Here is a 14,132-nt window from a genome sequence, read left to right as displayed (position 1 = left end):
CCGGCATCGTCTGGGTCCCCTGGTTAGACCCACACACGGTGGAGGTGAGGCTTAAAGAAGACACAGAGGCGCTGGGGACCGTGGGCAAGACAAATCCCTCGGGGTGACACAGGGTATCAGGGGGTGGGTTTGGGGACAGCATTTGGGTGACAGGGTGGGGTCAAGCACTGGTGAGGGGAGCGGGCAGGATATGGCCGCACCTGCAAGGGCCTGGGGGTCACACCAGGATGGTGGCCATGAGCCGTTTGGCATCAAACAGACGTGGCACATCCCAAGGTGACACCAGGATGGTGGCCACCAACCATTCAGCATCATGGGGACGTCACCGTGTCCCAAGGTGACATGGGACATGATGATGCCTATAGAGTCTATGTGGCCACCCTACAGCTGCTATAGGGTCTGTGCAGCCCCTCCCCACTCCTACAGGGTCTATAGGGCCACCTGACAACTGCTATAGGGTCTGTGCAGCCCCTCCCCACTCCTACAGGGTCTATAGGGCCACCCTACAGCTGCTATAGGGTCTGTGCAGCCCCTCCCCACTCCTACAGGGTCTATAGGGCCACCCTACAGCTGCTATAGGGTCTGTGCAGCCCCTCCCCACTCCTACAGGGTCTATAGGGCCACCCTACAGCTGCTATAGGGTCTGTGCAGCCCCTCCCCACTCCTACAGGGTCTATAGGGCCACCCTACAGCTGCTATAGGGTCTGTGCAGCCCCTCCCCACTCCTACAGGGTCTATAGGGCCACCCTACAGCTGCTATACGGTCCTCTGGCCACTCCCAGCACCCGCCAGTGCCTCCCAGTACCCTCCCACTGGTCACGCCTCCTTCCCTCCCCCGCCCCGAGGGAAGGGGGTGGGACGATGCAAATAAAAGCCCGACGTCACGGGGGGGTGGGGCTGGTTATTACCAAGCAGCCCTTGCGGCGGGGGGAGGGGCTGGGCTGCCCTGGGACGGCGGGTCCCCTGGTCGTGGGGGAGGGGTGTCCCCGAGGGTCCCCTCTCACCCCCACCCACCCACCCACCCACCCGCTCACGCACCCAGCCCCATGGCGGCGTCCGGGGCCCTGGCGCTGGCCCGGTGGCCCCGGCTGGTGGCCGCCAGCCGCCCGCTGCACGTCGGGTCACCGTCCTGGGCCGGCCACAACCGGTGGTCCAAGGTGAGGAACGTCAAGGGTCCGCGCGACGTCGCCCGCAGCCGCCTCTTCCAGCGCCTCAGCCTGATGCTGCGCACCGCCGCCCGCGGTAGGGACCCACCGGATCCCCATCCCCACCCACGGGGGTCCCGTGGCTGGCGGGACCCCGGCCGCTCTTCCCAGACCTTCCCCACCCGGGATCCCTGGGTGGGGTGCGTCTCGTTCCCGGTGCCCCCAGGATCTTGCAGCCCAGCAGATCCCCTCCGCCACCATCCCCTCAGCCCCCACAGATCTCCCCCAGGATCTCCCCACGCTCCCAGATCCACCCAGGTTCCCTGGGATCATGGAGATGTCCCTACCGCCCAGGTCCCCTGGGATCCCAGACGTCTCTCAGCCCCACGTCCCCCAGGATCTCTTGGGGTTCTCCAGGATCCTTCTGCCCCACAGACCCTCCCAGCTCCCCCAGGACCTCCCTGTCCCACAGACACACCCCGCCACAGATCCTCTGGGATTTGGGGAGGGTCTCCCCAGGCCCCCCCGATCCCACTCTCACCCCCTCTCCCTGCAGAGGGGGGCCCAGACCCAGCACTCAACGCCCAGTTGGCCAACGTGGTGGAGCAGTGCCGGGCGAAGAACATGCCCAAGGCCTCCATCGAGGCGGCCATCCATGGCGCGGTAGGTCCTGGGGGATTTGGGGTGGGGGGGGGACAGGGGAATCGAGCCCTCCAAGTTGGGGGAGATCCCTGAGCACCCCCTGCCCCAGGAGAGATCGGCAGCAGCGGCCCGGCTGCTCTACGAAGCCCGTGGTCCCGGTGGCTCGGCTCTTCTCCTGGAGGTTCTCACCGACAACCCCCGGCGGAGCCAGCAAGAGGTCCGGCTCATCCTCACGCGTCACGGGTCAGTCCGAGGGGGACCCAGGCGTCTGGGGCCAAGAACCCCGGCGTCCGGGGCTGAGTCTGGTGCGGGTACCCGCAGGGGAATGATGGCGGAGGGGGCGCGACACGGCTTTGAGCAGAAGGGAGTGGTGCGCGTGGGACCACGGGACCTTCAGGGCCGCCCCGTCTCTCTGGAGGCGGCACTGGAGGCAGCGCTGGAGGCCGGGGCCCAGGATGTCTGCCCAGATGAGGAGGAGGAGGAAGAGGAGGAGCCGGCACTGAAGGTGGGTGAGGAGGGTGGTGGGTCAGTGGTTGCTGGGTTTGGCTGGTTTCGGAGTGGATGGGGTGGTCCTCTTGGTGCTCTGACTGCTCTTGGCCGTTCCCTGGCCACTGTGGCCATTTCTGACCATCCAAGACCATCCTGGATCACCACTGGTTGTCCCCAAGCACTCTCGGCCGTTCCCTGACCACTCGTGTTTATTTCGGACCAGCCATGACCACCGTTGTTTGTCCCCAACTGCTCTTGGCCATTCCCCAAGCACTCTCAGCCGTTCCCCGAGTACTGTTTGCCACTTCCACCCATCCAAGACCATCCCGGACCGCTGCTGACTGTTCCCAACCACCCTTGGTTATTTCCTGACTGCTCACGGCCAATCCTGCCCCACTGAGGACCATCCCTGACCACCACTGGTTGCCCCCAGCACTCTTGACTGTCCCCGACCGCTCTCGGCCATCCCTGATCGCCCTTGGCCACGCCTTGACCATCCCCAATGGCTCCTGCCCACTCCTTGACCGTCCCCAGCCGCCCTTGGCCGTTCCTTGACCGTCCCCAGCCACCCTTGGCCGTTCCTTGACCGTCCCCAACTGCTGTTGGCCGTTCCCCACAGTTCATCTGTGAGACCTCAGCCCTGCGGACCGTGCGGGAGCGTCTGGAGGCCTCCGGGCTGCGCCCGCTCTCAGCCGCCATCGAGTACTTGCCCAGGGACCGGGTGACGCTGCCGGAGGGGACGCGGGAGCAGGCGGAGTGCCTCCTCCAGGCCCTCGGCGACTGCCCCGATGTCGTCCGCCTCTACCACAACATCCAATAGGAGATGGGGGGGGAGCGTGACCCCACCAGTTGGGGGTCACGTTCCCCCCCATATCTTGTCCCCGTGATGACAATAAACCCATTTTGACCATGGCTCCACCGCCTCCATGGGAGACCACCACCCCAATGAGCTTCATTAGCATAGCCCTGCCCATGCAGGCTTGGCCACGCCCCTTCTCTGGCCCCACACCCTTTAGGCAAATGGACATGGCCGCCAAGGGGAGGGCTGGGAGAACCCAGGCGTCCGGGCGAGTCCCAGCCCCCCATCCAGGTGCGCGCACACACACCCCCAACAAACATGGCGGCAGCAGAGGGCAGAGTTGTTTATTTGGGGGGCGGGGGCAGGGGGGTCACTCGTCGGAGCCGGCGGGGCTGCCGAGGAAGATGTCGGCGTAGGAGAAGGCGGGGGTGGCCCCTTCTTCCTCCTCCTCCTCTTCATCGTCCTCGTCGTCGTCGTCATCCTCCTCCTCCTCCTCCTCTTCCTCCTCCTCCTCCTCAGGGTGGAGGAAGGCCCCGGCCTCGCCCTGGAGGAGCCGGCGGACAGTGGGGTGGGTGAGGCCAAAGAAGTCGGCACCGGCGCCGGGGGCCGGTGGCATCGCCCGGGGCCGCCCCCCAGCCTCCCCCAGGGCCTGGAGGAGCCGGCCGTGGCAGACGTCAGGCGTGGGGCCCACCAGCACCCTCCCAGGCTCGTCCTCGGACAGGATCTCGCAGCGGGGGCCGGCCACGATCCGGCAGGTGTACAGGCAGCGGCGGGCCGGCCGGCAGGTGCTGGCGAAGAGGCGGGTGCTACGGAAGCCCAGGGGCAAGACGGCCCCCGGCCCCACGCCGCCGACACCCAGGCTGTACACTGTCAGAGGCCCCAGTGCCAAGGGCAGGGTCAACGCCCCGCCACGCCGGCGGGGAGGCGGACTCAAGATGGCCGCTGGTGGCCCGGCCGGGCTGGAGGTGTCCTCAGGTGGTCTCAAGATGGCCACGGGCGCCATGTCCAACTTGGGGCCGCCTCTTGGCCCATTTGGCCTCAAGTCATCTCTTGGGCTGTCCCGTGGCCCTGTTGGCCTCAATCCATCTCTTGACTCATCCCTTGGGCCGTCCCTTGGCCCTGTTGTCCTTGAACTGTCTCTCGGCCCATCTCTCGGCCCGTTGGACCTTGACCCATCTCCCGGACCATCTCTTGGTCCATCTCTTGAGCCAGTTGGCCTCGCCCCATCTCTTGACCCAACCGGCCTTGACGCATCCCTTGAGCCAGTTGGCCTTGACTCATCTCTTGGTCCATCTCTTGAGCCAGTTGGCCTTGACTCATCCCTTGACCCAGTTGACCGCGCCCCATCCCTTGCTCCATCTCTTGACCCAGCTGGCCTCGACCCATCTCTTGACCCATCTCTCGCTCCAGTTGACCGCGCCCCATCTTTCCCTCCATCTCTTGACCCATCGGCCCGGGACCCGCCGCGGCGAGGCCGGCGGCCAGTGACCTCACCGGGGACCTCCTCAGGGCCGGCCATCGCCCGGAGTTGGAGGAGCCGGGTGAGGAGGAAGCGGCGCTCGTCTCGCGCCCGTAGGCACTTGGCCTCCAGCCGGGCCACCTCGTCGCAGAGGGCCCCGTTCTCGAAGACCAGCGCCCGCGCCGCCTGCCGCAGCCGGCTGTACTTCAGGCGGTAGCGCTCCGCCGGGCGCTGCCGCGGCCCTTTCGGCATCCTGCCTGCCCAATTAACCCCAGCGATCAATTAATTCAAAGTCTTGCAGCGGGTTCGGCTGGCAAGAAATTAATTGCAACCCTTCTCCGTTGCCACATCGATTGTAATTATTGCAGCGGGTTTAAGAATTGCAACGGATGCCTTGAATTTCAATTAATGCAATTAATTGCAGATAAGGCGATGGGTTGCAATTAATGCAATGGCGCGATGCAGCGAACTTCAATTATCGCAACAAGTTTAAGGCTTGCGACGGATGCCATCAGTCGCAATTAATGCCACAGATTGCAATTAATTCAGTGGATTGCAATTAATGCGATGGGTCGACGCAGTAAGTTGCAATGATTGCAATTACAGCAGCGGATTGCAATTAACGCGACGAATTGTCATTATTGCAATAAAGGGCAGTTAATGAGCCGGGCTGCAGTCGGTGCGACGGATGGCGATTAACACAACCGCAATTATTATTGAGCTGATCGCCGCTGGTTTTAATTGCAACGTTAACTGCAGCCCCCGCGATTGCAGTCGCCGCTGCCGTTAATTGCAATGCTAATTGCCCGGCTGCCTCCCTGCCCCCCTCCCCCACCCCCCAGCCCCTCGAATTGGGGTGAAATCCGGCAATTTGAGGTGCGCCGGCGCAGGGACTCACGGAGGGGACGCGGGTGTCCGGGAAGGAGGAAGAGGAAGTGGGGGGGCAGGGACAGGAAGAGGAGGGTGGGGGGGGGGAGGGGAGGGAGAAAGCCCTGACAGAAGGTGGGGGGAGGGGTGGGGAGGAGGGGCAGTGTGGACCCAGGTGTCCGGGGGGGACCCGGGGGTCCTGGGGGGACTCAGGGGGACCCAGGCGTCCGGGGGGGACCCGGGGGGACCCAGGCATCCAGAGGGGACCCAGGCATCTGGGGGGACCCAGGTGTATGGGGGGGGATTCAGGCGTCCAGGCCCACCCAGGGGTCCAGGGGGGACCTGGGGGGACCCAGGTGTCCGGGGGGGACCCAGGCGTCCGAGCCGACCCAGGCGTCTGAACCGTAGTGGACCCAGGCCTCCGGGCCGCGGAGGACCCACAACTCCGGGCCGGACCAGGCCTCCGGGCCGCGGAGGACCCACAACTCCGGGCCGGACCAGGCCTCCGGGCCGCGGAGGACCCACAACTCCGGGCCGGACCAGGCCTCCGGGCCGTGGAGGACCCACAACTCCGGGCCGGACCAGGCCTCCGGGCCACGGAGGACCCACAACTCCGGGCCGGACCAGGCCTCCGGGCCACGGAGGACCCACACATCTGGGCCGGACCAGGCTTCCGGGCCACAGAGGACCCACACATCTGGGCCGGACCAGGCCTCCGGGCCGTGGAGGACCCAGGCGTCCGTCCCCGAGCTCCCCTCTCCCCCCGCGTCCCCCCGCGTGACGCGTGCGGTGACGTGACCGTGGGGGTGGAGGAAGGGGTGTCCTCCCAGCAGCCCCCGGGGCCGGCGCCGCCAAGGGGCCCCACCCCCACCCTGCTCCTGGGCCCCCCAATCCCACCTCCCTCCGACCCCCGACCCCTGACCCCTGACCCCCAACCCCGACGGGGGCGGGGGGCAGCGCCGCGGCAGAGGACAATGGAGGTGAGCAGGGGGACGGGGACCGGGTGGGATCTGCCCCCCCCATAGGGGCTATGGGGCGGGATCTGCCCCCCCTTGGGGGCTGTGGGGCGGGATCTGCCCCCCTTGGGGGCTGTGGGGGGGATTTCCCCCCTGCCAGGGCACACGCGTGTGGCAGGCGTGTGGCACAGGCCGCCCCATGACACGGTGCTCCCTGTCACCCCCCCCGCCCCAAATCCCATCCCCAGGACGAGTCCCCGTCGGTGCCCAACTTCATGGAGGACGGTGACAGCAACGGGCCCTTCCCGCTGGAGGACCCCGAGGCCACCAGGTGGGGACAGGGGTGGTGATGGGGACACGGGGGCCGGGGGCCGGTGATGGGGACATGTGGGTGGGGACGTGGGGACTGGGAAGGGGACAGGGACATGGGGATGGGGACACAGGGATGGGGGCAGGGACATGGGAATGGGGACACGAGGATGGAGACAGGGACACGGGGATGGGGACAGGGACATGGGGAACACGGACATGGGGATGGGGACAGGGACATGGGGAACATGGACACGGGGATGGGGACAGGGACACGGGGATGGGGACACGAGGATGGGGACAGGGACACGGGGAACAGAGACATGGGGATGGGGACAGGGACACGGGGATGGAGACACGGGGATGGGGACAGGGATGGGGACATGGGGACGGGGACATGATGATATGGGAATGAGGACAGGGGCTGGGTCACAGAGACAAGGATGGGGACACGGGGGATGAGGACACGGGGCCCTTTTGCCCTGGGGTGACCCCGGCCACTGGGGACATCCCCAGGGCCACCGCATTGTCCCCAGGGTGATGTCCCACCTCCGAGGGTCTCCCCCACCCCAAGACTCACGTCCCCAAGACCACTGTCCCCATGTCCTGGAGTCTCCCTCACTCCAAGACCAACATCTCTAAGACCAATACCCCCAACATGATGTCCCCAAGGTGACGCCCCCAACTCCCAGCACCTCCTTCACCCCAAGACCAATGTCTTTCACCCCAAAACCACCGTCCCCAGCGTCTCCCCCACCCCAGGGCCACGTCCCCATGGGTGCCACCACCAGCCAACCCCATTTTCCTCCACAGCTCCCCACCGCTGCCGTCAGGACTGGCCAGCGCCGCCAAGCTGCCACCAGGTGAGTCCTCGCCATCGTGTCGGTGGTGCGGGTTGGGGAAACTGAGGCACAGGTGACCCCCGCTATCCCCCTCCCTTGCAGGTGAGGAGGAGGAAGAAGAGGTTGAAGATGGCAGCGGGGAGGCCACCCCGCGTCCCTACCGCTGCAGCGAGTGCGGCAAAGCCTTCGCTCAGAGCTCCAACCTCCTGAAGCACCGGCGGGTGCACACAGGTGAGCGGCCCTACCGCTGTGGGGAATGCGGCAAGGCTTTCGGCTGGAGTTCGTCCCTGCTGGAACACCGCAAGGGCCACGCCGGAGCCAAGCCCCACGCCTGCGGCGAGTGCGGCAAAGCCTTCAGCCGAGGGTCGACCCTCCTGGAGCACCAGCGCACCCACACCGGCGAGAAACCCTTCCGCTGTGGGCAGTGCGGCGCCCGCTTCAGCCAGAGCTCCACCTTGGTCCACCATCGGCGGACTCACACCGGCGAGCGGCCCTATGGCTGCCCCGAATGTGGCCGGGCTTTCGGTCGTAAGTCCACCCTGGCCACCCACCGGCGGACCCACACGGGCGAGCGACCCTATGGCTGCCCCGAATGCGGCCGTCGCTTCGCCGTCAGCTCTGACCTGGCCAAGCACCGGCGGGGGGCTCACGGCGGGCACCGGTGCCGGGACTGTGGCGAGCAGTTCCCCCGGCCAGCAGCATTGGCCGGACACCGGAAGAAACATCATGGTGGCGATGGCAAGGATCAGGGTGACACTGCCGAAGACCGCGAGGGCGATGACTGCGGCGATGACCGGCCGCACCGCTGCGAGGAGTGCGGCCAGGCCTTCCGGCACGGCAGCACATTGCTCCTCCACCGGCAGACCCACGCTGGTGCCTTCGCCTGCCCGCTCTGCCCTGAGCGTTTTGAGGGCAGCGCCCAGCTGGCCCGGCACCGGCGGCGCCGGCACGGTCCAGCGGCCAAGCCCTACCGCTGCGAAGCTTGCGGCAAAGCCTACGCCCAGCCCGCCGGGCTGCGGCACCACCAGCCAGAGCAGCCGCTGGGATGTCCCCACTGCGGAGCTGCCTTCCTCTGGAGCTGCCGGTTGGCCCGGCACCTCCGGGCTTGCCGGCCACCTGCCAAGCCCTACAAGTGCCCGGAGTGTGGCAAAGCCTTCGGGCAGAGTTCCAAGCTTCTCCGGCACCAGGTGACCCACACCGGCGAGAAGCCCTACAAGTGCCCTGAGTGCGGCAAGATCTTCAGCCAGAGCTCCAACCTGGCAGAGCACCGGCGGACCCATGGGGCGGGTGAGCGGCACTTCTGCCCGCTCTGCGGCAAGGGCTTCGCCCTTGGCTCCTACCTGGCCAAGCACCGGTTGACCCACACCGGCGAGCGGCCCTACCGTTGCACCGAGTGCGGGAAGGCGTTCCGGCAGAGCTCCAACCTCATCCAGCACCAGCGGACCCACACCGGCGAGCGACCCTACACCTGCGGGCTCTGCGGCAAGAGCTTCTGCCAAAACTCCCACCTGGCCAAGCACCGGCGCACCCACACCGGCGAGCGGCCCTACCGCTGCGGGGACTGCGGCAAGAGCTTCCGGCAGAGCGCCAATCTCCTGGAGCACCGGCACACCCACACCGGTGAGCGGCCCTACCGCTGCGCCCAGTGCGGCAAGACCTTCGGGTGGAGCTCAGCCTTCAGCAAACACCAGCGTACCCACCTCACCTGAGCCCGCTGTTGACCCGGGCTGGGGTGCCTCGGCATGGGCCAGGTCCATCCGCACGCCCTGAGGCCGTGGCTTCGTCTTGGAGGACCATCGCAGGATCCCTCGTCTTAACCCAGGTGCATCATGGTGCCCTGAGGCCATGGCTTTGTCTTGAAGGACTGTACCAGTATCCTCATCCTGGCCGAGGTCCACCATTTTGCCCCAAGGCCATGGCTTCATCTTGGAGGACTGTACCGGGATCCCTCGTCTTGACCCAGGTCCATCATGGTGCCCCAAGGCCATGGCTTCATCTTGGAGGACTGTACCGGGATCCCTTGTCTTGACCCAGGTCCATCATGGTGCCCCAAGGCCATGGCTTCATCTTGGAGGGCTGTTCTGGGATCCCTCGTCTTGACCCAGGTCCACCAGGTGCCCCAAGGCCATGGCTTCATCTCGGAGAACCACCCCAAGATCCTCATCCTGGCTCAGGACCACGTCTTCGTCTTGGAGGACCACCTTGGGATCCTCATCCTGCCCCAGGTCCACCACGACACCCCAAGGCCATGGCTTCATCTTGGAAGACCATCCCAAGATCCATCATTGTGCCCCAGGTCCACGGCTCCATCTTGGAGAACCATCTTGTCCTCACCCAACTCCTTCATCCTGCCCCAAAGCCGTGTCTCCAGCCCAGGGAGTATCCCCAGGTCCCCATCCCCATGTCCCCACCTCCATGTCCCCACCCCACCTCCCCGTGAGACCCCCATACCTCCCCCCACAGAGGGGACCCAGCCATCCAGGACCATCCCCGCGTCCCCCAACGCCGGAGCCGGGTGACTTCCAGCTGCCCCAGACGCCTCGGTCCCTCCTGGGTAGGGGAGGGATTGGGGGGCCGGGGGGGTCCCCCCACAGTATGTCAATAAATAGTAGTGAACGCTGCCGCTGTGGTTCCTGACTGGGGGTTACTGGGAGCACTGGGTGGGATTTCGGGGGGCACGGGGAAAACTGGAGAGGGATTTGAGGGGGCACTGGGGGGTACTGGGAGCACTGGGAGGGACTGGAAGGGGCACTGGGAGCACTGGTGGGGGTTGGAGGGGCACTGGGAGCAGTGGGGAGGTGTTTGGGGGCCACTGGGGGTACTGGGAGCACTGGGGTGGCTTTGCGGGGCACTGGGAGCACTGAGGGAGGTTTCAGGGGACACTAGGAGTTACTGGGAGCACGGGGCAGGATTTCAGGGGCCACTGGGAGCACTGGAGAGGGATTGGGGGGCCCACTGGGGGTACTGGGAGCACTGGAAGCACTGCAAGGGGCACTGGAGGGTTAATAGGGGGATTTGGGGTGGCACTGGGATCACTGGGAAGGGATTGGGGGGGCCACTGGGTGTACTGGGGCCACTGGTAGGGACCGCAAGGTCCACTGAAGGGTTAATGGGGGTATTTGGGATGGCACTGGGTGTTACTGGGAGCAGTGGGTGGGATTTGGGAAGCACTGGGGGGGGTATTTGGGATGGCACTGGGTGTTACTGGGAGCAGTGGGTGGGATTTGGGAAGCACTGGGGGGGGATTTGGGGGTTACTGGGAGGGACTGGGGGGGCACTGGGGAGTTACGGGGAGCCTTCCCGTGTTCCCAGGGGCCACACGTGTCCCTTTACACGTGCCCTGAAGCCACATGTGTCCCTTCACATGTGTGCAGGGGACATGCGTGTCCCTTTGCATGTTCCCAGGGGCCACATGTGTCCCTTTACACGTGTGCAGGGGCCACGTGTGTCCCTTTACATGTACACAGAGGTCATGTGTGTCCCTTTACATGTTCTGAAGACCATGCGTGTCCCTTACATGTTCCCAGGGCCACGTGTCGTCCTTACGTGTTCCCAGGGGCCACAGATGTCCCTTCACGTGTTCCCAGAGGACACGTATGTCCCTTCACACGTTCCCAGGGGACACGCGTGTCCCTTCACATGTTCCCAGGGCCACGCGTGTGCTTGGCGTGTCCCCGGGAGCCTTTGCGGCAGGAAGTGCCGCTCTCCCGCCACCATTGTCCGGAACGGGCAAAGCGCCGCCGTTTTGGGTCGAAAAACGCACGGATTGGGCCTGCTGGCGCTGGGGAGCTGCCGGGGCTGGGGTGAGGGTCCCCCCCAGATTTTGGGGGGAAAAAGGGGGAAAACAGGTCAGCCGCTTGGGCTGGGGGTGGGGCGGGGGGAGTTAGCTAGCGGAGGGAGGGGCATTTTGGGCTGAAAAAGGGGGAAAATGGGCTGATTGCTCTCAGGTGGGGGGTTGTGAAATTAACTCATTGTGGGGATTGTGTTTTGGGGTGAAACAGGGGGAAACTGGGCTGATTCCTCCCGGTTCGGGGGGGAGGTGGTGTGCGGAATTAGCTCATTGTGGGGACTGTGTTTTGGGGTGAAAAAGGGGGGAAATGGGCTGATTGCTCTCAGGTGGGGGGGGCTGGCAATTAACTCACTGTGGGGATTGTGCTTTGGGGTGAAAAGGGGTGGAAATGGGCCGGCTGCTCGGAGGTGAGGGGGGGCAAAATTAACTCATTGTGGGGAAAACATTTTGGGGTGAAAAAGGGGGCGAAATGGGCTGATGGCTCTCAGATGTGGGTGTGCAAAATTGGCGCATTGTGGGGGTTGTGTTTTGGGGTGAAAAACAGTGAAACCAGGCTGATTGATCCTGAGACTCAAGATGCAGGATTACCTAATGGGGGGTATTCTGGGGTGAAAAAGGGGGAAATTGGGATGACTGCCCCCAGGTGTGGGGGCTGCCAAATTAACTAACGGCGAGGGGGTGCATGTCGGGGGGAAAACGCCTGATTTTGGTGAAAAGCATCGGGCGGACGCCTTTTTTTTTTCATGTATTGCTTTTTTTCCCCTTTTCCGCAGCTGCCGTGATGGAGCCGGGGGAGGAGCGTCCTCCCCAGGACCGGGGTGATGGGGGCGTCCCCACGGACCCCTGCGCAGGTGAGCGGGGGGACACGGGGACAAGCCCAGTGGGTGGCCAGAAGAGCACCTGGGAGATGGTCTTTTGGGGGAAAAACACCAAGAAAATGGACCTGGGAGATGGTCTTTTGGGGAAAAAAACCCAAGAAAATGGGGAAAACGTGGTCCAGGAGACAGTCTTCTGCTGGGAATACTCATCCATGGCAGAGACAATGGTGGCCAGGAGATGTTCTCCTGCTTGGCTGGAAAAATATTGTCCAGGAGATGCTCTTCTGCTGGGAATAGTCCTCGATGGTGGAGAAAATACCATCTGGGAGATGTCTCCGGCATGGGATAACCCTCTGTGGTTGCACAGCAACCCCCAGGAGATGTTCTCCTTTGGAGAACATCCCTCCGTGGCTGCACAATGACCCGCAGGAGATGTTCTTCTTTGGAGAACATCCCTCCATGACTGCACAATGACCCCCAGGAGATGTTCTTCTTTGGAGAATATCCCTCTGTGGCTGCACAATGACCCGCAGGAGATGTTCTCCTTTGGGCAACGTCCCTCCGTGGCTGCACAATGACCCAACAGATGTTCTTCTCCCCTCTCCCAGGTGCCATGGCGCCGGCCCGCAGCGGTGGTCGCCCACGTGGCTTCATCAACCTGCTGGGTCTCCTGGAAGGCGGCAGGACAACGCCGAAGCCCTACCGCTGCACTGAGTGCGGGAAGACCTTCGGGCAGAGCTCCAACCTGATCGAGCACCAGCGGACCCACACAGGCGAACGACCCTTCACCTGTGGCCAATGTGAGAAGAGCTTCAGTCGGAGCTCCACCTTGGCCGAGCACCTCCGGACCCACACCGGTGAGAAGCCCTACGCCTGCCCAGTCTGCGCCCGCGCCTTCAGCCGCAGCTCCACCTTGACCGAGCATCGCCGCACCCACACCGGCGAGACGCCCTACGCCTGCCCCGAGTGCGGGAAGACCTTCGGACGGACCTCCAACCTGGTCAAGCATCTCCGGACCCACACCGGGGAGAAACCCTATGGCTGCGGACGCTGCGGGAAGACCTTCAGCCTCAGCTCCAACTTGGTCAAGCACGAGAGGACCCACACGGGGGAGAAGCCCTTCTCCTGCGGGCAATGTGAGAAGCGCTTCAAGAAGAAGACCCACTTGGCGTCCCACCAACGGACCCACACCGGCGAGCGGCCCTACCGGTGCGGGGAGTGCGGGAAGGCCTTCGGGCAGAGCTCCACGCTCATCGAGCACCAGAGGACCCACACAGGCGAGCGACCCTTCCGCTGCAGCGCCTGCGGCAAGAGCTTCTGCGTCAGCTCCAACCTGGTCAAGCACCAACGCATCCACACCGGCGAGAAGCCCTATGGCTGCGGGCGCTGCGGCAAGCGCTTCCGCTACAAGCCCCAGTTCACCCGCCACCTGAAGGTCCACCCCAACGAGGACCCGGCGTGTGGCCCGTAGGATGCTCGGAGGTGGATGGGGGACGCTCACCAGGAGAGGATGGGCGCCAGCATCTCGGTGGTGGGGTGCGTCGTCATGGTGTCCCCATTAGGACCTAACGAAGGAGCGCGGTAGCACGGCATGGTGGCCACCATGCTGTGGTTGAACCTGGCACGTGGCTTCTGGTGCTGCTTGGAGATGGATTGGGGACGCTGCGGGGGCTCAACGGGACAGGATGGGGTGGTGGCATCTCCATGCCGCGGTCCACCGTGGTGGCAGCCTCGTTAGGGCCTAACGAAGGAGCATGGCACCTGGTGGCCCTCACCACCACACCGTGACCATCACACTACGTCTGCACCCAAACTGTGGACCTCGGAGACACTTTGGGGACACTCTGGGGACTCAGCGGGACAGGGCAGAGCACCAACATCTCCACGGTGTGGTCCGTCATCGTGGCATCCTCATTACGAGCTAACGAAGGAGCGTGGCACACCGTGGCACACCGTGGCATGGTGTCTACTGTGGCTGAACCTGGCGTGTGGCTCCTGGTGCCACTTGGAGACGGA

General features: G+C 64.7%; 2 protein-coding genes across 2 annotated transcripts; both read left to right on the top strand.

Moving 5' to 3' along the window:
• Nucleotides 1-1,046: 1,046 nt before the first annotated feature.
• On the top strand, nucleotides 1,047-3,188 carry LOC132321207 (translational activator of cytochrome c oxidase 1). Its single transcript, XM_059834772.1, has 5 exons — nucleotides 1,047-1,242; nucleotides 1,702-1,808; nucleotides 1,897-2,030; nucleotides 2,109-2,292; nucleotides 2,896-3,188. The coding sequence occupies exons 1-5, from the start codon at nucleotides 1,047-1,049 to the stop codon at nucleotides 3,094-3,096; spliced, it is 822 nt and encodes a 273-aa protein (XP_059690755.1). The 3' UTR covers nucleotides 3,097-3,188.
• Nucleotides 3,189-5,101: 1,913 nt separating this feature from the next.
• Nucleotides 5,102-13,792, top strand: LOC132321206 (zinc finger protein 91-like). The gene is made up of 9 exons (XM_059834771.1): nucleotides 5,102-5,114; nucleotides 5,810-6,381; nucleotides 6,606-6,688; nucleotides 7,480-7,529; nucleotides 7,611-9,200; nucleotides 9,543-9,753; nucleotides 11,202-11,311; nucleotides 12,072-12,149; nucleotides 12,725-13,792. Exons 1-9 carry the CDS (start codon nucleotides 5,102-5,104, stop codon nucleotides 13,585-13,587), a joined length of 3,570 nt encoding a protein of 1,189 aa, XP_059690754.1. The 3' UTR covers nucleotides 13,588-13,792.
• Nucleotides 13,793-14,132: the final 340 nt, after the last annotated feature.

This window comes from Gavia stellata, unplaced genomic scaffold (assembly GCF_030936135.1).
Source record: "Gavia stellata isolate bGavSte3 unplaced genomic scaffold, bGavSte3.hap2 HAP2_SCAFFOLD_857, whole genome shotgun sequence".
NCBI classification, from domain to species: Eukaryota; Metazoa; Chordata; class Aves; order Gaviiformes; family Gaviidae; genus Gavia; species Gavia stellata.
Note: the sequence above shows the minus strand (reverse complement) of the source record. Positions and strands in the feature narration are given on the sequence as shown.